Source organism: Melozone crissalis, unplaced genomic scaffold, assembly GCF_028551555.1.
Source record: "Melozone crissalis strain CALT ecotype California unplaced genomic scaffold, PUWL_Pcris_2 ptg000027l_1, whole genome shotgun sequence".
In the NCBI taxonomy this organism is placed as follows: Eukaryota; Metazoa; Chordata; class Aves; order Passeriformes; family Passerellidae; genus Melozone; species Melozone crissalis.
In genome coordinates this window covers 40,650,965-40,674,745 of record NW_026535805.1, presented here as the reverse complement: position 1 = coordinate 40,674,745, position 23,781 = coordinate 40,650,965, and the positions used below count along the sequence as shown (strand labels likewise).

The window sequence follows — 23,781 nt, the reverse complement described above, 5'->3', positions numbered from 1 at the left end:
GTGGAGAGACCCCAGAGAGGGGAGAATCAGAGGGGGGTGCAGCTCACCTGATCAAAGCATCTTCAAACCCTCTGAATGCAAGATCCACTAAAGAATTCAGGAACATACCTACATGTCAGTGAATTTGATCTTCAGTTGCAAAACTGTTGGCCAACCCAAAATCTCAGAGGCATCCCTTTCTTCAAAAGTATCTCTACTTACGTTCTTCTTTTTGTGATTTTTGTCATTCTATTGCTTGAAAAATAGAATCACTCAAAACCTGAAGTGGTTGTGGTGATTCTCAGGATGTATTAGAGAAGGTTGCTCAATAGCCACAAAATGCACTGCTGCTGTGTATTTTTCCCTGCAATGTACATTGAGAAGTACTTCATATCCTATGATGAAATCTGAAGGAATAGTAAAAAAGCAACTTACTTGCAACTTGACAATGTCAGTCCATGACATTTCTTAAAATGTAAAGGCTTGCTGATGTGGTTTTCTTTTTGGTTTGGTATTTTCTGTTTTGCAGGCAAACAGTAAACAACGGCATCTAATACAAAGTTTAGAACAGGAAAAAAATATCAGAAGTAATTTTCACTACTGTGGCTCTGAACCAAGCAGTTTTGGTTGTAGAACTAATTGAGAAATTCAAAATACTTTACATTTCATGCTTTCATATTTTCTGAAATGACTGCAATTTTTCTTTATTAATGTGTGCTCTTTTCCCTTCTTACATTTGTTTTGTAAGAAATGCCACATTTGTGTCCTTAGAATGATCTTGTAAATAAAGAGCATGAAGAGGCTTCTGATTTACGTGTCAATAAAAAACATCTCCCTCTTAGTAATTTCAGTTTGCAGAGAAGTTAATCCATCTGTTGGGACAGTGGTTTCCCTTTCAGTCAGTCTGACAAAGGAGCACATGCTGTAGATGTAAAAATTTTCTCTGGTCTTCTCTTGACACTACTAGTTTGTGCACCAAATTCTGGCATAGAAAATTTTTATCACTGCTATGTGATAAACACCTTTACAAGTGTGTGGGACTGTCCCTTGCCTCCAGGCATCCAGACCTGAGAAATAATAAAATTGTCTTGTGTACCAAGGAAAAAGGAGGAAGGCTGGTGGTTGTTTCTTTGGTCCTTTCATTCTTGGTGTTTGTGTGTGACAGAGGACAGGAACACAGAGGTGAAATGGTGGCAGGGAGTGGCAAACAATCTGCTTTGGTTTGAAGCTGCTGAGTGAGGACTTCCTACACACAGAGGTGGGCAGAGGGAGTTGTGGTGTGCTCCTTAACTGTTAGTGGAGTCCAAGCCCAGGCTGGTTCTTCTCTAACTGATGCCTGCGAGAGGAAGAGACAAATTTTGTTCCTTTTCTGTAACTGTGATGACTCTCCACTGCTCTGAGGACTCTCTGCAATTCATTGAGTGGGAGCCTTGGAGCCCCCTGTTCATGTACATCCTGGTGCTTTCAGTCTTCTTTGGCAGCATTTTCTGCAATAGCTTTTTCCTTTGTTTCCTTTCTTTTGATGCCAAAAACCCCAACCAATCTTGATTAGCCACCTTCCACATCTGATGTGTTTGAGCAGTTAAGAACAAGTTTATGTCCAAAGCTAATGTCAAAAACAACATCTGAAAGCTGATTATGTTCTCCCCAGTACTTTCAATATGCTTCAGTGGATTTTCATTGTCAAAGAGGTGGGCCTTCATTATACCACACAATGCAGTAAAATGAGGATTACTTGGATTTCAGTGCATGAGATTATAGCAGCTGACAGGCACCTGTTTAAGGAAGTATATTGTATTTCTAAGCAAAAGTATTTTATAAAAATTGAGCGAGATCACACATGAAAAAAACTTTCATATTTAAACTTCATTAGTAACTTTCAGTACAAAAAAAAAGGCATCAGGAAATCTGGGTGGATGTATTTATTAGTGGCCCTTATAGTCCTGACAGTCCATTCTAATAATAAAGCATGGAACATGTCAAATGATGGCACAAATATCCTAATCTGAACTGACATGGCTTTCTAGCCCAGTTCATAAATCATGGTTTATTAGCTTTAGCAGAGCCAAGCTGCTATCTGTCATTTTGATGCTGCCGTGGTGACAAAAAAATGGTGCCGAAAATGTGCTACAGGTGTAACTTTCACTCAAGAGCATTTCTGTGCAGCAGTCAGACTTGTGTTTGCATGGGGAGAGAGTGCCATCTTCAGTTCCACATCCTCACTGAAACAAGGCTGAAATTCCTAATGCTGCCCAATGGCTACAGAGTGAGGAAAAGTACTGGTAGAAGTTTGGAATTCTTATTTTTGTAAGACTCCTGAAGGAAAACACTAAACATCATTTCCTTGTCCTCATTTTAAGATACAGTTAATTTAGATCTATTTGTTATGATAAGCAATTTTCAGGTGGTTTATTCTTTTGGTTTGCAGTGCTCTATAAAGAAAACAATTGCCAGTTGGATCACAAGCCTGTTGTAACCAGTAGCACTTGTATGCCTAAAAAATGAGAGCTAGGAGGCTCTACACTGCTGCAGATGTACTGTGTTTTGTAAGAACCATCAGTTCAATGTATTCTTTCAGCCCAGAACTGACTTGGTGTTTTCACTGGGGTCCTGGCACTTGACCCTTGTTTTTCTTGGCTCTGTATCATTTTACAGCAGAGCTCGAGGACACTCCTCATCTCTTGTTTCCAGCATGTTAACATATTCAAGTAAATATTATCTGGCACAGGCACATGCATTATCCTTCTGGGGAGTATTTGTAAAAGTTTTAAATCCAGATCAAACAATGACATCCATCTTCCTTCCTCTTGAATTTCTTTTATTCGCAAGATGAATGTCGCTGGCAAAATTCTTTGATCTTTAAAAAGACTTTCTGTTGCTAATATTCACAGACAAGGTAAGCACTTATAAATACCTGAATTACTTGCAGAATATATGCCCAGGTATGACTTTTCTGTATATTTTAACACTTAATAGGGCTTTGCACAATAAGGAGCAGATGTGTCATAGCGACAGCAGGCGAGCAGGGACCAGGAAGGTGGTTTCATTAAAAGGGCCTTGGGATAAATGCAGCGCATTAGATAGCCACTGAAAGACAGGAGCTGTTGATGGGGTGACCTCTGAATGCAAGTCATCTTACTATAAACAGGAGGGTGTGGAAAGCCATTGGACAGAGCCAAGCTTGTTTACTATCTAGATCTCCTCCTAGTTAACTTAAGTAACTGGACTGTGCTAGGCTCGGCATGACAGTTCAAGGAAGAACAAAGTGTCTTCAGTTTTCCCGAGTTTAAAAAATCCTAGCTGACTGATGCAAAAGCTTTTGGTCCTGAAAACCTGCCTGCACACCTTAGCTGCTCTACAGTGGAAGTTAATTAGTGTGAAACGAAACAGATATTCTCTCCTTTCTTTTTGTCCTGGAAACTGACTTTGCGTATCTGGTTCTGTTTGGTTTCTTTTCTTCAGAGACTACTAAGGTAAGGCTATGATGGATTTTAATTTGCGATTTTGATGTAAATGTCGTTTAATGATAAAATGGGAAATATAAAATGAATATTATTTCCCATTCAGATTTTGTTCTGAAAAGGAGATTTTATTTTAATTTCTGTAGTAACAGTTTCAAACTTGGTTTTGGAACAAGGTATTTATTCATGGCTCTAGAGTGCAGGAGTTTAGATAGGTCATAGGACTGGATTCATCATGTTCTTTCAGGAGCAGCTTTTGTTTACTACAGTTTGCCACTTGTTAAGTAGTGTAAGAAATAAATAGTGTCATTCTATAATGTGCTGCAAATATCATGATTTGTCAAATCTGTGAGCACTTCCTTGGCGTGTTATTCGATAGCATATTTATAAGAGACACTTAAAGGCCAGTAGGCTGAGACTGGTGTCTAGACATAAGCTGAATTCAAATTAATTATCTCTAAACTACAAGAACTGTGGATACAACAAAATAAATTTATTTTCCTAATACTTAATTAAAATCCATTTGTTTAATTTATAATTTGATTAGACATGCATTTGGAACAAATAATGCTGAAGTGTAAATATGTTAAAGCATCCGTCCTATCTCCTCCAAAGTTTGCTGTCTCTGTAATGTCATCTATTATTTTTAATGCACTTCTTGATTGAACAGACCGGGTGAATGAATTGTGATGAAAGCTTTCTTCAGGGACCCCACGTGCATGTGCTGCTGTTGTACTCAGATGCTGTTCCGTGCCGTGGGGTCCGCGCAGCAGCAAGAGCAGCGGTGCGGAGGCCACGGTGGGAGCTGGCATGGGGATTGCTGCTCCTTAAGTGTCTCTTTCATTCAGGGAAACTCAGCCGGGGCTCACTCTGGGAGTGCTGCTTTATTATCCTGGAGCAGCAAGCAAAGTCCCAGGAAAGAAAGAGCAAGGCAGTTTGGTTCAGCTGTAAACAGGCATTTACAGCCTTAGGGATCTCTAGTAGGTAGGGGACCTCTCTGGAAGAAAAATGTAAATTCTTACGGCCAGTAAGTTCTTCGATTTTTGTGCCTGTGGTCTGGTAAGCAGCAAGCAGCAGGATCCAGTTACATCTTTCTTTTCTTGGTCTGTTCACTATTTTCTGAAATACATTCCAGCTAAGCAGCTTTTGACTGTCTCAGTAACTTTTGTGCCGTTACAATTTCTTCTAAAGTGAATCAAATGTAAATTTGAAAAGGGCATATAAACCAAGTAATATTTTAAATTCTTGAATTAAAAAATAGTTCTTGCCAAAGCATTTTTCCAATATAATTTGAGATTTATAAAGGTATATCTTGTTAAATGGTACAACAAATCAAATACCAGCAACCTTGTGTGAATGTGGATAATATCAAGAAAAAGAACTTGAATTTGGCTTTGGAAAACATCTGTATGTTTGTATGTTTGTGCGATCATGCACGCACATATATATGCGTGTCAGAGTGCACACACAAGGAAGCTAATTCATCTGTTACAGAAATTAGAAGTCAAGGTTATTTTCTTTAACAGAATGTGGTTAGTGAGATGTCTGAACATACTGTTAAATAGAAGAAGCAGATGAAAACCCACACTGCATACTGTCTCGTTCACATGCTTACCTATAATTTTTATATTTTTTCTCTGTAGTTTTCTTTTTTTGTAAATTTTATCGAATTTGCATTTGCTTTGGGAGAATAGAGGAAATAATTAGCACTTTGTTCACTTTTAAGCTTTGAATTGTAAAACTTACTTAGTAAATGTTATTAGCAAGGGATTAAAAACCTAACATGTTGTTTCAGTATTTTTAAATAAAGGGAGACATGGCTGTATTAAATTTATATACAAAAAGTATGTAAGCAATTTGCTGAATTTAATGCTGTAGCTAATATGCTACTTTCTTCCTTTTATGTTTTACTTTATTAAAGATATTTTCAATCATATTGCTGGAAAAAATAAACAATATACATTTTAGTAATAGCTTAACAGGAAAGATAATATCTGTGTGGTTTATTTCTCTTTGCAATATTCGTTCATTGCTCTGAATTAATACATAATTAAATAGTATTCAATTATAAGTAAATATCTGCAGAAAAGGTGAAGATTTTTTTAAAAGCTGATTTTAAGATGGATCCCTTTTTAGCCCCAGAAGGATACAGTTAAAAATACACATTGAAGAAGAACCTGGATTGATTTAAAAAGTATAATTATTGTATTGTTTGCATTAGGTTGAACAGAAATCCCAGGCAGAATCCCAGGATAGTAAAATTCACATATTATTTTACCTAGGCTGATTTAATCGATGATTTGTTTCCTAGATATTGAAGAAAAGTACTTTGCTTGTTCTCATAGTAAATCTGTAATTGTTCTTCACATTAATTTCAGGGATAAGTCATGACTTATGTCATTAAATTACCCTTACAATCACATAAGTTTGGCTGCTCATCTGGCATAACTCATAGTAAAACCTTTGGAAGGCAAAATAATCTGAAGTGATTTAACATAAGCAGAGATTCTGTGTATATTATCAGTATTTATTTGCACACAGAAGTTATTATATGCACCAGAAGTTGCTTTTGTGTGTTTACATGAATGACTGAACAATTCTTTTCAACAAGGGTGTTCTCCTGGATAAAATGAATTGTCCCATTATGAGATTTTTGGGATAGATTTATACTGCTATCCCAGGTGAGCTCTGCATTCAATTAGAGCCACAGCTAAGAAGCAAATGTCCATGTTGCTCTGAACATTCAAACTGCTAGCTCCACTGAAGCACAGTTTAACTTGATTGATACTTGGATTTTAAAGCAAATAAGGACTAACTTTTGCCCGTGGCAAAATATCTTTGAAGTTTCGTGCCTGTGCCGCAGCTGGATTAGCAAAGTGATAGCACTGGGGCTGGGACTGTGACCCTGTTGTGCTTGGCAGGTTGTGATAAATGGGGGAATCTTTCTTAACCTCGTGGCCAAAACATTCCAGGATCAGGCTGGGGAGACAGGAGAGAAGGGAGGAGAGTCGAAAGATGCAGGAGATTTGGCATGATGAGCCGGAGACAAAGGACACTTGCTCACTTGTCTGGAACAGGGGTGAATGCACAGATTCAGAACAGTGGGAAGAATGCTGCAGATGCATTAAGAATGTACTTTATTGTACCTTATTGTAACTCCTGGGCATTGCCCTGGGTACGTGAAATTCATCCATCACTGTGAACTGTCTGTCTATTTTTGTTTTGAAAGCTTTGAGAGTTTTGGGAATCTTGGTTGTTATATTTTCCTAAAATAAAGAGGTTTTTTTCTTTACTACTTGAGATGAGTATATAAAACCATCCAAAATAAATTGGAAGCATTCCTTATTCCAAGTAATTGCCTGCTGGCTAAAGAATTTACTGGAGGACAGCAAATATAAACAAAATGGTATGAATTTGGAAAAACAAACCCCGACAAGTTAATTGATTGCTTCTGGAAAACTAGTTCAACTATTTTGTATATAAAACACCTTTATAATTAAAACATACTTTCAAATATTTTCTAATTATGAATTTTAATATAGCAGTATTAAAAATAATAATAATTTTTTTATTATTATGTTCCAGAAGCACTGAAAATTAAGATATTTAGATACACTAAAGATCTATAGTGAGATATTACCAGTGAAATTTTCAAACCTGAAAAAAGAGACAAAATTGGCCTACATGTGAGCTGAAATGTGATCTGTCAAGTGGTTCCTTCTTGTGGCAGTATTTTAAGAGCGGTATTGCCTCTGATGTTGTCCCCCTTGGCTAATAAAGAAAAATATATTATTAGCTGATAGTTTGAGATTTATTTACATACTTTATGCTGTAAATACAGCTATTCTGACTAGTGCTAAGAACTACAGCATAATGCAAGTGGCAAAACCAAAATTAAATATTCTTACTGTGATTTCTAATTGTGGCTGTTGTCATTACTAGTATACAACCAAATGCATGTTGTATTCCTGGGTATAGATGCTATTAATCATTTATCCTTTTATGATTAATTTCTCTGAATGACATTTTAACCCTTCAATATTAACAGGGTTTGAAATTGTAATGTAAAAAATGAATTGTAAATGTTCATTAATATTTGAATAATCAAATCTAAATCATATGTATAAAAAGTGGTCTCACTACATAGGAGTTTGCTTCTCTGATGCTTAATAGCAAATAGTAACTATAGTGCACAGTATGTGCAGTATATTTTCCTGTGTTTAGCAGAAAGGATTTTATCTGTAGAATGCCTTTGCTAAATTATTATTCTTTTCATTATACCCCTTAAAAAAAAAAAAGGAAAAAAAAAAGAAGAAAAAAAGGGACTCTTTTCCTAGCAGCATTTTCTTCAGTTTTACTGACATGTTCCAGAAGCACTGAAAATTAAAGTAACCAAAATCCAAGTAAATTTGGTTCCCTGATGATACAAATGCATGTGAATAGGTCTTTAGTTTATATTCAGTACTTGTGAGATTTTACACGGCAGCAGTGTGTCCTTTTATCTGACCTCTAAAAAATTATTTTTTCACCAGTTGGATAATATCTGGGTCACAAAAAACTGATTATTTCATTTTCCCCATCAAGTAGTTTGGAATACAAATGATCCTTTGCATCCTTACTATGAGAGGAATAGGCCACTGAAGTTCTTAGTTATCTGATGTAGTTTATAATTGTTAGAACAGCTGCTAGAAGTTGTTACTAAAATTCTAAACAAATTAGCTTCAGTAATGTAGGAGAACAGAAATGTATGAAGCTAGGAAAAAGCACAGCTGTTCACTGTTAGTGTACAGGAGATTTACTTGGTAATTCTCTAATTAGACTACGGTGTGCACTTATTACCTTCTTCTTCCACTTTTTTCAAAAGCTTTGAACATATTTTTTAAAATTATTTGTAGCATAGTCATTTGCATGCACTTAAAGCAGGTGGTTTTAATTGGAATAGCCTCAGTGCATTGTGCAAAAATACTAGTGTTGTATAATTAGATGATGACTTCAGCTTGGGCTGTTTTCATAGACCAAATTATTTGATCATGATCAGATTTATAGATATTATCTGTGGAAAAGTCAGATCTTTATAGCTGAATACCTTTGATCTACTACCAGGAGAAAAACTACTGCAGAAGAGCAGGACCCTTTTTATTGTTGGGGCTTTGTGGTAGGCTTTTTTCCAGTTTTATTTTATTTTAGTACTGTTTTAACATAATTCCCATCTTCCACAGTGCCTACAGGACTCTGCCAGCTGTTAATAGGTAGACAGGTGCTGGGCTAAAATCATGTTCATGTTACCTGCTCATATTACCTTGTTCATCTCCTTCCAACCTGTCTTATTGCTCTGTCCACCTGTTGCTTCTTGGCATTAATTGAGCCTCCTCTCCTACTAAGGCGTATTCAGACTCACCTTCATTATTCTGAATTGTTGCACTGACAGTAATAGGCCAAACAAGCCCAATTTGATTTAGGCCTAAGCTTAAATCTTTGTGGGCTTGTCCTAAGGTTGACAACCCCTCTGCTCAGGGAATGCCTTTTGCTGGAGGAGTGAATACAGCAGCACCTCAGGCAGCTGTTGCTGAAGCCGTGCAGAATTTGGCAGAACTGGATCTCACTCTGCAGTCACTGCACTTGGTCACAAAGAGCCTCTTTGCATCCTCGGGTCTCTGCATACGCACCCAGCATAAACGTGCTCTTGCCTTTCAGAGTTGTGAAGGAGCACAGTGAATAACAGGTATTTTTACTGATAAAAATTATCAATGTTTAGATAATGAAGAAATCAGATCTTAACTGTCTGTGAATAATGCTCAGTTTCATTTTCTCATCGTTTTGGTACTCTGTGTCACTTACAACACTGTCAATTGAATATGGTTGTCTCTCCTGAGAGATGAAGAAGGATCCAAAAAACACAGAAGTGACTTGAGTCCTTCTTACTAGCTGCACACTGAGAAGTGTACTGAAAATCTGCAGTAGCTTCTCTCCTTTTCTGAAGGAGCTGTGCAATGTTACCTCTGATTTTGTATGACATATGTGTGATGGACAGGTCACACAGGGTGTATTATGCTGGCAGACACTGCAGGTAATAACTGGTCTTCTACCACTACATCTGGCTCATACAGCTTGGGTAAGACCAAAAGTGAAGAAAAGTTGGCTGAAAAGTATCTGAGCAAAATTGGCACCACTGAACAAGTGGCTAAACTTGGAAGAGCTCATAGGAAGAGCTTACCGTGTTGTCTGGAATAATTCAAACCTCAACCTAGGAACTCTGGATTGCCAATAAATCAAGTTGTCATGTAGCTAAATCCATATACAATGCTTTCAGTGTGCCCAAACTATTTCAAACTATTCCATCCCATTCTGTCAGACCAGGATCTGAGTCAGGTATTCATTCACTCTTAAACAGGTTGTACTTCTATGAAGACTTCAGTGCTTGAAAACTAATTAGTACAAAGGTCGCATCAAGTAAGGGTATGGTGAACACATTAGAGCTGTTTTTCTCTTCCTGAGCTTTTTGAATATAGTTCAAAACCACAATCCTTGTCCTTAAATCCTTTAAAGTCCTTTTAGCTCTGGAATGAAGAATGCAGCTGATGAGTATGCTTCTCCAAGACAGAGAGGATAGTGAAACTGGTGGTTTTTTAGACATTGCTTACTTAACACTGACCCAGCGTTGGTGGGTTAGCTCTCAATGCAGCTAAGAAACACAACATATTTGAGCAAGAATGAGACACCATTTCTGGGGGCTGATCTCCTTTAACCTTAGCACATTGCAATATGTATATTAAAAACACAGAAGACAAACAAAAGAGTGCAAGGATAGTAAAATAAATTCTTTGCTAAATCAGAATATTTTACATGTATGTCTTTAGTCATCTGTAGTGGGGATGAGTATTTGAGAGATGTAAGATCATGTTGTTTGCTGCACTGGGGTATCAATATGCTCCTTGGTAAAAACCAGGATAGTGAAGTACAGAAAGGAGAAGATGATCGACAAGGCCATTTGTTTAAATTTCATCTAAGTGAGGGATGGAAAAATTGTGACAAGTGTTCTTTGATCTCAAGGGGAAAGACAGATTATTTTCTGATGAGGCAAACGAGTCAGGAGAGAAGTTGTCCTTTGTTCCTGTGGGAGTCAGTACGTAAGCTCTTGGGTGAGCTAAGGGGAAGCTGGATTCCAATGAGACACTAGCATTGTCAGAACAGAAATGTGCCTTGAGGCAGGGATACTTGACTGGTAGTGGAGAAGCCAGCATTAGCAGTAGAAATACACTGTACTGTTCCTTATACAAGTTGGTTTCCACTTGAAAAGAAAACAGCATGTTTTATTATGCTTTATGGCACAGTACTATAGGCCTTTAACAAAATAGCTTGAAGTATTTGCATGATCTATTTGCAACCTGGCCAAGTTAACACAGCCATAGGAACATTAACTTTTGAACTTCCTGACTTTCATTGCTTTAAATTTCAGCTTCAAAGTTTACTCTTTTTTTCTTTGCATTTGTTGGCCCTGGTTGGTTTTGAAAAACAGGAGGAAAGAAAATAAGTTCAGGTTTTCTGAGAAGATTCTGAATTTTATGCATATAACAGGAGATGACTTGATATTCCTTTGAATATTAAATGATACCTCCAAAGCAGCTTCGATACACCTAATTTGCTTACAATATTTCTGTGGAGCTGAGGAATCACAAGGTGAAATCTAGAAAACACTGCACAGCATAACTGTTTTCCTGCATTTCAGTATGTTGGGGGTTTTTTGCCTGAAAAGAGATCAATGGTATTTTGGGAATGCTGATATTTAAAAAGCAAACGCTTAAATAAAAATGATGCGATTGCAACAAAACTGGAGGACATCATGGGAACATAACTGAAGTAAAAGCAGTAAGCATTTTCCATGTCTAGATTAAGAATGGTATCTTCTAGCAATTGCCAGTTTGGAGATACCAGGAAGACACCAAGGGTATGCTTGCAGATTCAGCCTCACTGAGATATAGTGCTGACTTGAAAAGGCAAAAATAAAAAGCCAAAGGTTTGTATTTAGGTTGGTGTGGGCATTTTTTAAGAGATGATGGGGGTGGGGCAGATGGAGAGAGCTAGGAAAATAATGTGAGAGAAAGAAACGAGAATGAGGGAAACCAGTGTTAGTGCATTAGTATTTTTTCATTAATCTGAATTTGTTGATAAATGAGCTCCAGGCTGGTGGAGTTTCCAAACTTTTGGCCTTTGGAAGACATGAATGGGGAACTAATTCCTTCTCTTCTTCTCTTTTTCTCTTCTCCTCTCCTCTCCTCTCCTCTCCTCTCCTCTCCTCTCCTCTCCTCTCCTCTCCTCTCCTCTCCCTCTTTTCATTCTTTTTTTTTTTCTTTTTCAAAGGGAGCCAGGCCCACCCTCCCAGCTGCAGGGAAAAGCATTCTATGAGCTCTGAGCTATTAGGTAACTCAGGCTGAAACAAAAAGTGCCATTGTAGTATGGCATTTGCCCTGCCTGACCCACCATTTAAGGGAAGGCTTATTTCCTTCTTTCATTGTACACAAACAAACAAAAAGAAAAAGAGAATGCCAGTTTTTCCCACAGTGCATGCATAAATGCTTTTCAAAATGTACAAGTTAGTACTTTACAGGTTCCAATCGCTTAAATTATGACTTGACTGTTACGCTGCTACACCCTCTGATATTTTTAGTGCACTTGTGCCAAAGGCAGTTTAAAATGTGTTTTAAAAATGTTTGCAGGTATAAAGGATTTTAAAAACACTTAGAGCTCTGGACTGTTTGAACCCATTAGTCATGTTGCAAAAACAAACACATAGGAAACCTTTCCACAAGCAAGAAATTACCAAGGAAGGAATGTTTAGTCCCCAACGATAGCATATGAATAAGAAAATTGAGGAGTTAAAGTTGTCTCAGATTTTATAAATCATGCCACCTTAATGATACCTTCATTCTCTAAAACTTCTCAATAGAAACAGAGTTTTATGTATTATTTATATAAAGCTTTCTTATTTATGCTTTACAAAGGCTTGTGTCAATGGTAAGACTGTGCAGTGTGCCCAAAAAAAAGAGCATTATAGTCTCATTGGAAATATGAAAAATGCATTTACCTGGATTGATTAAATTCCAATTTACTTCAATGTGTATGTAATGTGCACACCAGCAAGAGCTCTAGTGTGTCACTGTTCATCATTCCAGCTTGGTAAAATAAGACCTAAATGAAATGCAGTGCCTCTTTGCAGCTCTTTGGGCTGTCCATGGACTGGTTCCTGGTTTGTCCATACTGTTCTCATCAGCAATTTGTACAGAAAACCCAAAACATTGTGAGAGTCGTGAAGATTGTCATCTCAAGAAGTGGAAGCATTTAAGATTACTGAACGCTTTTTAAGACATATCTCCTTCTTAAAAATATTAAGTTCAGTGACTGGTTCAAAGGAGCTGAGGCTCTAAAGCATGTAACTTCCATGGGAGACATCCCTCTCCATTGTTATAATCAGTGTTGCCAAAAAAGAAGACTTCATGGAGGGTGTCATGAGGCACACAGGCTTTGTTCCTCTCTCTTTTGCAGCTCTATTTATTTTCCTCAGTGTTTCCCAAGTACCTGCGTTTCAGCAGGTAAGTGGAGAGTAGAAGCCATTAGTCACAGTTAATTTGGTGTAATGCCCCTCTGCCTGAAATGGATGACTAAGTGAAATACATCTGTATCTTTGTGTTTGATGTAAAGGAAGCCCTTATGTGACAAGCCTAGACTGATTTAGATGCCTGAATTGTAGGTATTTAATACTAAATATATCCCTTCTGGATTAGTATTCCTTGGAAGTTAGGTGTACATCTCCAAGTGGTTCTGGCCAGAGTGACTACTGTAATTTCATGATGCATTTCATCGAGAACAAATCTGTCTCAGGAAAGTTTTGCATGGAAAACAGAAGTGATGGTGGAACAGCACTGACTTTTCTTGTTCCCATACCTTGCTCTCACCCCTTAGAGGCATGGAAACATATCTGATGTCTTTGAATATGAAGTCTCCTCTACTGTGTTACATAAAATGCAAAGGTCAGCATCGCAGTCTGCTTTCATACTCAAAACTTTTAAATAATTTGCACTATACTTTCTTTTAAAAAAATCAAACCTTAATCTTGTTTTGATTAGAGTTGTCAATTGTAGTTGATGGCATAATGAATGATTTCATTACTAAGAAAAGACAAGAGACCACTGAATAGTTAAACATAGTTTAGGTGGTGAGCAGACATGTTGTTTCCACTAGAGAGCTAGCTCATATAGACTTTTATTAAGAAAAACCAAACCAACAACCGAAAAACTCCTTGAACAGTGAATTTTAAATCAATTTATGTAGCATATTTTTACTCATTCTTCCATTGCAGTCAGAACTCTTGTTTTCAAATCTGCTGAAATATGACAAACCTACTTCCGGGTGCGATTCAAGTAAAATACAGCTATGTACAGTCTTTGCACTGTGAAAGATAGGGGGAAAAAATAAATTTTCTATTGCTTCAAGTTCTTTCATTCAACAGTAGCATCAGTGTTTGGGGTTTTAACTACACCAGAAATGTAATTAAAATTTGCTTGTGCACAACTGTGTAGTCATACATTTTCATTTACATTTTCATATGGATTTTAATTCTATTTAATATGTATTTTAATATAAAGTTTATATAATTTTAATATTGTCACTAGGTTTGTGGAAGTGTGGCAGAATAGTGAATTCCCGTGAAAAAATCAGTTCAGAATTTGGGATTATTTAGAATTCTTTTCATATGTTTCTCTAGGTCTACTCAGCATATGTTTGATTTTGCAGAAGCTTCTCTGAGATTTTGTCTTCACAGGACGTACATAGTTGGAGTATTATTTGAATTCAGCCATCAAAAACTGCTTCACTTTCAAGAATATTTGTTGTTCTGTTGTGGGTTTTTTTAAATTAAATTGAAAGCACATAGATTTTCTGCATGGCTACAATTTGTGACTCAGTCCCAGAGCTGTGTCTGTAAGCAAAACCTTGCCCTGTTTTTTGTTGGTCAAGCAAATGACATTATTTGTTTTGTGGTATCAATGACATCATGGCAGCAAAAGAAATCTTTGGCAAATGATGTGTACAAAGGCATTGTAAAGACAGTCTCCATAAGGTTTTTTTGTTGTCAAGACGGTTATAAAACTCCATGTAAACACTATCAAAGTCAGCATCTAAAAAACATTTGAGAATTACTTTTCTTTACTATTCGTACTCATGACAGTGTCAATATCCTGAGTCATATTCTTCTACCTGGTATTTCCATCAAATTGTTCCCCTGCCTGTGCCATCCTCTCCTGGAGTTGTTCTACAGACATAGCCCCTTCCCTGGACAGCGAGCAGAGATGGGTCAACTCCCTCCAGAGTAATTTGCTGTAGGGAACCATCCAGGCAGTCGAAGTGCACTTGCTCTGCCCATACTCCAGAGCAATCACACAGGCTGAGGAAGCACAAAGATGTGATTTGAGGTTGTCCTTGGGTCTGCAAAACGTACTTTTCTTCATTCTTGTCTCCTTCATGTTAGAATCTCCACGACTCCACCATGCATAGCTGCTTCCTCCCAAAGTATTGCAGGCTCTACTCAGCCCTGTTACAGCCCTACTGATTTAGGAGGGACCTTCAAGGCCATAACTGCTGCAGTAGATGAGGGAACTCAGCAAATTCATTGCCAGAATAATTTAGTGCTGATGTGGCAAGATTTTTCAGCTGTAAGTGTTAGAAGGGATTTCTCACCTGTGTTGTATTACGAGTTTAATACCACCAGTGTGTGTGTGTGTGTGTGTGTGAGAGAGAGAGAGAACACCTCATAGAGGAGGACCGTTTCATGGTTTAACATTTAGTGTAATGGGGTCCAATAAAATCATGTTAAAAGATGTTAATGTTGCAAAGAAAAACATCAGAAGCAAGGAAATGCCAGAATTAATATGGCCTGTGGAAATTCAGCTTCTTGCACATTATGGTGCAGATCTTATTACCTGACATCCTAGGCTTTCCAGGGGGTGTCTTTTTTCTAGTGAATGCATAGTTAGATTTTTCTTTTAATGTTCCTCACTCTATCTTTGTTAAACACGAAGTATCCAAAGCCCAATTAATAGGAAATCCTTCATCATGTAAATATTTATCATATACCTTTATTGCAGTTTTTTGCTGCCTAATAAAAGCATATCTTTTTCACAGTGACCTCAGATTATCAGACACTTTTAACTGTGCTCATATTTGAATTCTGATGAACCAAATCAGGTGAAGGTAGAAATTGTATACAACTTTGATTTTTAATAAAACTTTGATTTTTAATAAAAGTTTAAGCCAAGTGAGACTTTCATTTTTCTACATAAAAGTAACATTTATACACAATCATCTAAGTTCAAAGTATATTTTCCCAGCTTGGATCATTAATTAGGTCTTCTGTACAGTTGGAGTAGCAGAACTAGTCCATTGCTCTGGGCAGACTGGTCTCTCATGACTTTTGTAATGCGTTTCACAGGTATCTGATGAGTGCTTAGGCTTGTATTTGTAGTGTTAGGCCCAAATCTAGAAGAGAGGAGAGCAGACTGTGGTGTTCCATCTCAGCCAATCCCAGTGTTCTTCTGCTGTCCACACCACACCTCTACATCTGTCACGGTTTTTTTTCACTTGGCTTCTGCTCTCCTCTAGTTTTGCCACCATGGAGACCCCATTCTTCTTTTGTGCCCTGATTTCTGTTCCCTCTCCCTGTTTGGTTTTCTGGGTTTTCTTTCCCTGTTTTTCTTCTCTTCATTTGAGTCCACAGGGTTTTTTTTCTTTCAGGGTACTGCCTGGGCACCCTATACCCAGGGCACTGCACAGTGGGGGTAGAGCTAAGCAAAGAGGGAGAGTTTGTGAGAGTTTGTCAAATTTCCCGACAGCATGGGGTTCTCCTGGCACTCTGAAGTAATCCTAAGGCTTGTTCAGCACCAGCATCTTTGAGATGGAGAGTATTCAATGCAGATAGAGTCTTCAGAAATTGAGGAGCCACACTGCAGCAGGAGTTCACCAATAATGTGACAACAGGCCTTTTAGAATCATACAAACTGAAATAAATTTTCACAGAAATTATCATTTCTGGGTATTGGTAACTCTCCCCCTGCCCTTTCAGTTTTGGGATTTTGCCTCCAACTTTCAGGTGCTGAAGCCAATCAGCAGCATAATGATGTGACATTCAAAACATGAACACAGCAGTCTGTTTTCACAAATACTTGTATTTGAAGGGTTTTAGCTGAAACTTTACAAACATTTTGTAGCAGGCAACCAGAGTAGGAAAGTTCAGTGCAGTTCAACAGAATTCAAACTGAAACTGGAATCTTACTCTTGTGAATGATTCTCAACATGCATTTAACTAAAATGGTGAGAAAACCTGTGTAAACAGAGAGGGGGAAAAGGAAAACAGCAAGAGTAAAGAAAAAGGTTCTTTTTATAGCATTTAACACATGAGAATGTAAATAAATGTGGTGTTAGTGAAAGTTAATTATTTTGAAAACAGTCAGCAAGGCAGATTAAGAGGTAAAACAGTGCAGATGAATACAAAGGAAACAATATTTAGTCTTTGATCAGACATTTTCACAGTGATTTTCTGTTCACCTTCAAGGGTGGCATAATTTTATGAATAACAGAATTTGTTTTGCTACTTGAGTAGCCTTGAACAGAAATAGTGTTGATTCCATATGGCCACTTGAAAGAAAATCCCATGCCTGTTCGTCCTTTAAGAAATAACATTTTTATTTATTAAATCTTTTTTCTCGTGGAGGGAGCTAAAGATACACAATGAAGTTTACATTTAGTCTCAGAGGACAAGCCAAATCTCTGTGCTTCTGCACATTTCTTAAGATGGTGTTCATGGATGAACTGCATCATCTATATGCCAAGTGACAAATCTGAAATACTCTCACTTTTTAAGCATTTTGCTTTCATTGCAATATTCCTAAATAAAAAATACTCACTTTTTTTTCCTCCCTAAGTTTGTTGCATCGCACAGGAAGTGAGTCTTTTTGATACAATTGATCAGTGGCTTTTCTGCTGTGACCTTTCAACTTTTATCGAAATTTATCAGTTGGGGCTTTTGTTGGTAATTTTTTGGTTCTTTTTTTTTTTTTAATGTTTAATGTTAATTTATATGGATAAAACATAATCTTTCAGATATTTAGATTGCTTTGTAATGTTGTTCAAAACAAAATGTAGAAGTCATGTGAACTATGGTAGGAAAACTCATCTGTGAGTACTGAATTACTGCATCATCCCTGCCAAGGAAAACCAGGGGTCTTAATATGGATTATGTTAATGTGTGCTGGAACTATCTTTGGGCTGCTGTGGTAGTTGCCCACCATAGGGTGTTGGGATGTCTGGGTGACAGACTCTCCAGCAGCTGGTTAAAGTCAGTGGTTGAACTTTCCTGGGGAGTGAGATCTGAGCCCCAGTGCAAATGTGAGGGACAGTGCTACCGGTGGCAACCACAGAACAGAAAAGAAATTGGAAAGGAATGTATAACATCCAGTAAGTTTAAGAGCAAGGAGATAATAAAAATATGCTGACAGTGAGTATGCTAAAGAGACATGGAAAAAGAAAATCTACTAGGGTTTATGCTATATAGCTACTAGGCATATACTTCTTTTTCTAATAATTTTAATTATATTATTGTATTTTATAGCTCTAAATACATTATGTTTTCAATAATTTTAAATTATATTTTATATGTTAAATGAAAATATTATTTTTCTAGTCAAATCCTTTGTAACTCAGTTAAGACAAACTGCTCCTGAAATTAAACTCGTCCTGTCAAGGAGAGGCTGTTGTAATTGCAGTGTCTTTAAATGATTTTGAATATATTTTTTGAACAGTTCCCTCTGACACTGACACACTCAGGAGACACAATAATCTGAATAACTATTTCTCATGTTTGTATATAAAGCACTCTGAAGGCATTTTTCATGGCAGATGGTCATACACTTATATATCTGAAGTATTTTACTGTACTTCAGATGTTATGCTACTTTAATAACAATGTGGTTAACATAAAACTATAGCAATGATGTTTGCATCTGAATGTTTATGAAATACTGCCTGTCAGGTTTGGGTTTGTGTGAGCCCTGACTGTGTCTCATGCCCTATGAGTGGCTCATCTCCGTGAGTGATGTTCCATGGCATTCAGCTGAGGTAACTTATATATACATATAATATTTAGCATTAGTCAAATCCTTTTTTCTGTTGGGCCTGGTGAGTGTTCTGTCATTTGTCAATAACTTCAATAGAAGTGAGTCAAAGTCACTTTTTTTTTTCCCCTGAAATATTTTTAAAGTAGCAAAAAAGTATAGAAGAGTTTCTTGATGCAAGGTATCCTGAAACTTGTCATTGAACTTGCTGGTTGTAAAGGGAGTGGGTTTCTTTATTGTGTCTCTCACACCAAGTGAGCCTCAGTGAATGATATTTCTAGGTGGCTTTAAAACTGGAACTTCGAAACCTCCCACAGAGCCCTGGATTTTAAATTAGCGAGCTAGTGAGCAAAATGTTTTTTCCTCTGCTGAAAATGCAAGTAATTTAGATTACCAGAAGGTACAATTAAATTTTTGCTGGAAATCATGAAGATCCCAAGGAGATACCTAGTCTGCAGGAGAACAGTATTCTAGTTTCTTTTGACAGTGATGGATTTTATCACCTCCAATCAGCCTACAGCAGTGTAGTACGGAGATCAAATTGGAAGCTAAAATTCCTTTTATGTACTTATGTATTGCAAATATGAGTGAAAACAGTGCATGTATTCATTGATACAAAAGGAAAATATAGTTAACACACAGTTAGCAGATTCACAAAATTAAAAATACCATATGAATTATTTAACTAATGGTGCGCTTTGCCCCAGAACCTGGTGTTTATTATTTTGACCTTTAGCAGGAAACAGAAGCAGTATCAATTGGGGAAACATTTCTTGGCCAAGCTGAGAACAGTATGGCTTTCTCATTTCAAAGTGGGGAACCTGGTTCTTTGGTTTCTTTGTTCCTAGTTAAGACTACTCCCCAAGCTGTTTTAGCTGAACATTTAACCCACTAATGGAGCCTGGGGAAGTGCAGTTGGCAGCTGTTCATGGGATAATAATGAAACACACTGTTTAGTACAGCAAACCGCTGCTGTAAAGTGCGGGAAATATTTTATAGAGATCCCGGTGAGCAGAGCAGGATCCGCTTTAAGTTCTGCTGTAATGGGGGGGGAGCAAGAGGAAGTTGTGTTTCAAGTGAGAGTAACCAGCACTGCTTTGCTCCTGCAGGTGAAGAAGCCGTGTCCAGAGTCCGATGGTTCAGAGCCACAGAATCCCAGGTACGGTGCTGGAGGCCCGACGCCGACTGACTGCGGTGCGGTGGCGGAGAGCGGGGCTGAGCTGGGCCGTGGATTTGTAGCACCAGAGCCATGGAGTTATAGCTTGCAAAGAACGAGTGGTTGGATCAGTTGTAATGGTTTTCACTCTAGAAAAGGGATTTTCCCCTTTTGCCGGTCAAAGATGCAGCCTAGAGTCTGGGTTGTTGAGTTTAGATGGTGGAATAGCACTGAATGGTCACATTCAACTAAAAAAAACCCTCACAACTATTAAACAGTGTAGGGAAATCTGTATGCACAGATCTCACTTTCTTCAGTTTTCCCTTTACTGCATATCTCAGTCTTGAAGTTTATTGGAAATATAGCTTATTTCCAGTGTGGAAAACTAATTATTCATTTGGGAAAATTTGCCCTTACCAAAACTTCATTTTGTTTTCACATGTGAAAAACATGCTGTGTTCATAAGCTGGAAAGAAGCCCTTCATTCCTTTCCAGCACAGTCATTTCCAATATCATGTACATGAGGAAAAGGATTTAACTTCCACATTCCACACATGTATGTACCTATATGGATAATTTTGAGCAAGTGAAGTAGTAGCTAGCTGTTTTAGATGTGTGTCTTCCTTGTGGTTAGTAAACTGGAGGATAGTTTTCTTCAATATTTAGTGAGTGCTCCTTGTCTTTGCCTTGCTTCTGTATAGAAGACTATTTCAGTGTCATGAAAGCTCAGAAGCTTTTGTTGTGAGGGGAGAGCTACAAAATAAACCTGACATTTCACTAACATTGTCACTAAAACTCAGAAAAGTTAAATAATTCAAGGTTTGCCCCCCCAAACACATCCTTACCTATATCTTAACTATGTCCTTAATTATTGCAGCAGGATCCTCTGGGGGTAACCTGCAGCATCCAAGGCCATTACAGCATCTGTGCCTTGAGCTGCACTGTGCACCATCTGAATTTCTTTGATTAGCTCATGTCTGTTATTAATGTGTATTTTCATTTAGTTTGATTAGAGCTGAAAAGGGAAGAGATAGTTCAATGTCCAAATATGCTTTCAGCATAGTCAGTAGCAGTTTTGACCAGGACTTCAGTGGAAACCTGCTTTGCCCTTCAGTACTCGCAACTTCTAAGTGAAAAACTTATCTGCTGTGCTTTGGATTAAAATTTATTATAACGGTCATATTCCTTCTGACTATTTTGACACCATGGAGAATCCCAGCGTAGCATAACACTCATATACAAGTGTGTAGTTTTAAGTGTTGTGATTGCCAAATGAGGGTATTGTATCTCAAGCCTTTAAAATCTATGAATTCCAGTCTGATGTTATTTCATCAAAGAGTGATGAAAACAAATTGCAACACACCTGAGGACCCTGAACGCAATGTACTGTTACTATCTCTGCACATCTGGAAATTTCTTGCAAGCTATAGTTAAATTCTTCATGCTGTGTCTGAGGAACAAGATACCTTTTTTTCTCCTGAATGTGCAAGAGAACCCATGTTACAAATAGTTAATCTGGCAGTTTCAGTTTTTGAAGTGTGTTTTCAAACAGAAACACTTTTCATTTTGAGCTCTGCAGCCTCAGTTGGAGGTTATATCAGACAAAGTTGAAATTAGCGTTCCAAGCCTGAGCATACGCAGTGCTGTGTATACAGCCTGAAGTGGGATTTTTTGGTTGCAATGTGACTTTTGGTCTTAGAGGGGAATCTCTGACAGACCTTGGGCTGGAGCAGCACTAGAGGGCTCTGTGTGGCACATCACACTTCAGAGCCTGGAGCAAGGTAATTCTTCTCTAAACAAGGCTTAAGTGAAAACACTGCACATAAAATGAAACATCAGCATAAAAATGAATGCTGGAGACACACAGCCTTACAGAATAGCTCCTGGCTTGGGACCTAAGGCCAATATCATTCATTTATTTAGCTAGCTTTATAGTCTGTTAGTTTTGGATTTGAAACTATTACAATAAATGCAGATGGAAAGTGTTTTTACAGTAGGGAAGTAATTAAATTGGGTGTGGGAACTTTGTCAAGAGAATTCTTGGAGTGACATGTGTGTATCAGCAGATTCTTTGTCTTGCTTGGCCTGGGTTTGTCTTTTAGAAAGAAGCAGTCAAACTGCAGATGTGACTACTAAATTTTTAAGGAATATACTAACCTATGCAGCATGTTAAAAATGCTTTCCACAAGTGACCAGCTATACATACAATAAAATCAACCTTCCCGGCATTTATTTATTAGAGAAAATGCTTCTTGTCTTAACACACAGGTAAATTGCACTGAAGGAGAGAGATCTTTAGTTAAGAATTGAAGTTATGGTGAATAGGTGAACTGTGAACACAAAAGGAAACATATGACTCGTCACTGACAGATATTTTGATTCACAAACAACTTTGTCTTAAAAATTCTGTCATAGTTTCTTGGGAGTTTTTTAATCAAGTCCCTATGAAGGGGTTCCGAATACTTCCTTTTATACCTAGGTGGTGGTAAATATACATATATATACCTTTTATACCTTACAGTAGTGGTGTTGTGACTGTATCAATATTATGGCATTCTTTCTTTATAATTCTGTAGTAAACGTCAAATTCACCCTGCAACCCTGGATAGTTATCTAGTAATGCAAAATGCAATGCTTTCTAGGGATTTTGGTGTGTGATACAGAGGCAGTGAATAATTGGGACTTGCCAACTGTTCCACCACAAGTCTGGATCAGGCAAGAGCAGCATGATGGACAATTCTGACATGCTGGCCCTGTATCAAGTTCACTAGCAAGGTTAGGGAGAGAAGTTCCTGTCTTCAGAGCCTACAGACATGCGTTGCTCTTAATTTTCTTTTATGACAGGTGACTTTAAAATGGTATCAATCCCACGTGTGCTGAACAGCTCCTTCGTGAAATTTAATGTCATACAAGAATTGCTGAAGTCTAGTGCAGTGCTTGAAAGTTAACTTCTTTGCAATTGTCAACAACATTCCTTTTTACTTAAGCAATAAAAAAGCCATTTTAATTTTAATTAGGAATAATTTTGTTGCTCTGAAACCTGTAAGCTACATTTAAAACCTCATACCATATGACCTGTGGAAATACTAGAAGATGTGTTATTCTGAAGTCCAGTAAAATGCTAAATATGAAGTCTGAGACTCCTGCTCGCACTCAGCAACAGCATATTCTATTTGGCCACACATCCCACAGCAGCATCTTTCTTTGACGTAGCAGTCTGCTTGATGAATGCATCTCTCCTGCCCCCAAATCCTCCTTCTCATACCACCAGGCCTGCCAGAGATTCCACTGTAAGATGAAAGTCACATCAGGAATTGAGGCATGAGAGTAAGTATTGTTTTTTCTGGGCTATAAAATTAAATAGGGAGGAGAGAAATGAAATGAGGGAGTGGAAGTCATTGCAAATGGAAATTCAGCAGGGTCTTCTATTGCTTCCTCAAAGTTCACTGATTATAGGAAAAAAATAATGGTTTTTTACCATCTGGAGGATGGAAGACTGCAGCAGAATGAAGATATTTTTCTGACAATTTAAACACAGTTTCTTTTTTTCCTGGAAGGGTAAAGGAAAATGGCTGAATATTTCACATACTTTCCTTCTTTAAGCTATGATATTTATGTTGTGATGAAGCTATCTGTAGGAAGAAAGGGAAAACTTGAAGGTTTTGATGAGTAGTTTTGTAAGTTAGGGATAAAAGTTGGCTGACAAATCAACTTAGGAATACTTAGGATACATAGTGTCAAAAATACATTACTTGTGTATGTACAGAAGGGCAATGGATTTTTGTATTAGTAAGTTAAAATTAAGCCCCATAGAGCAGGAAGCCCTCCACTTTATTGCTTGATTTTTACTACAAATCTGTGTATCCAGTATTTCCAGTAACATCCATTCTTCCTGGCTTTTCCTTTACACACTTTAAAAAATTATCTAGAAGCAAAGTAAAAGGAAATTAGGCCAGTCTTAAGTAAATCCTCCCATTTAAAACTTTATCAGATGCTGTAAGAAGAGTGTAAATCAGGGACACTACAG

The 23,781-nt window shown here is 37.5% G+C and overlaps 1 protein-coding gene across 1 annotated transcript in view; it reads left to right on the top strand.

Annotated features, from left to right (window-relative positions):
- The window catches only part of EYA4 (EYA transcriptional coactivator and phosphatase 4), a 121,731-nt gene that overhangs the window by 37,144 nt on the left and 60,806 nt on the right, over positions 1-23,781 (top strand). Inside the window, exon 2 of the mRNA XM_054279688.1 lies at positions 19,708-19,757. Within this exon, the coding sequence (XP_054135663.1) occupies positions 19,708-19,757 (50 nt within the window). The remainder of the gene's footprint in view (positions 1-19,707; positions 19,758-23,781) is intronic.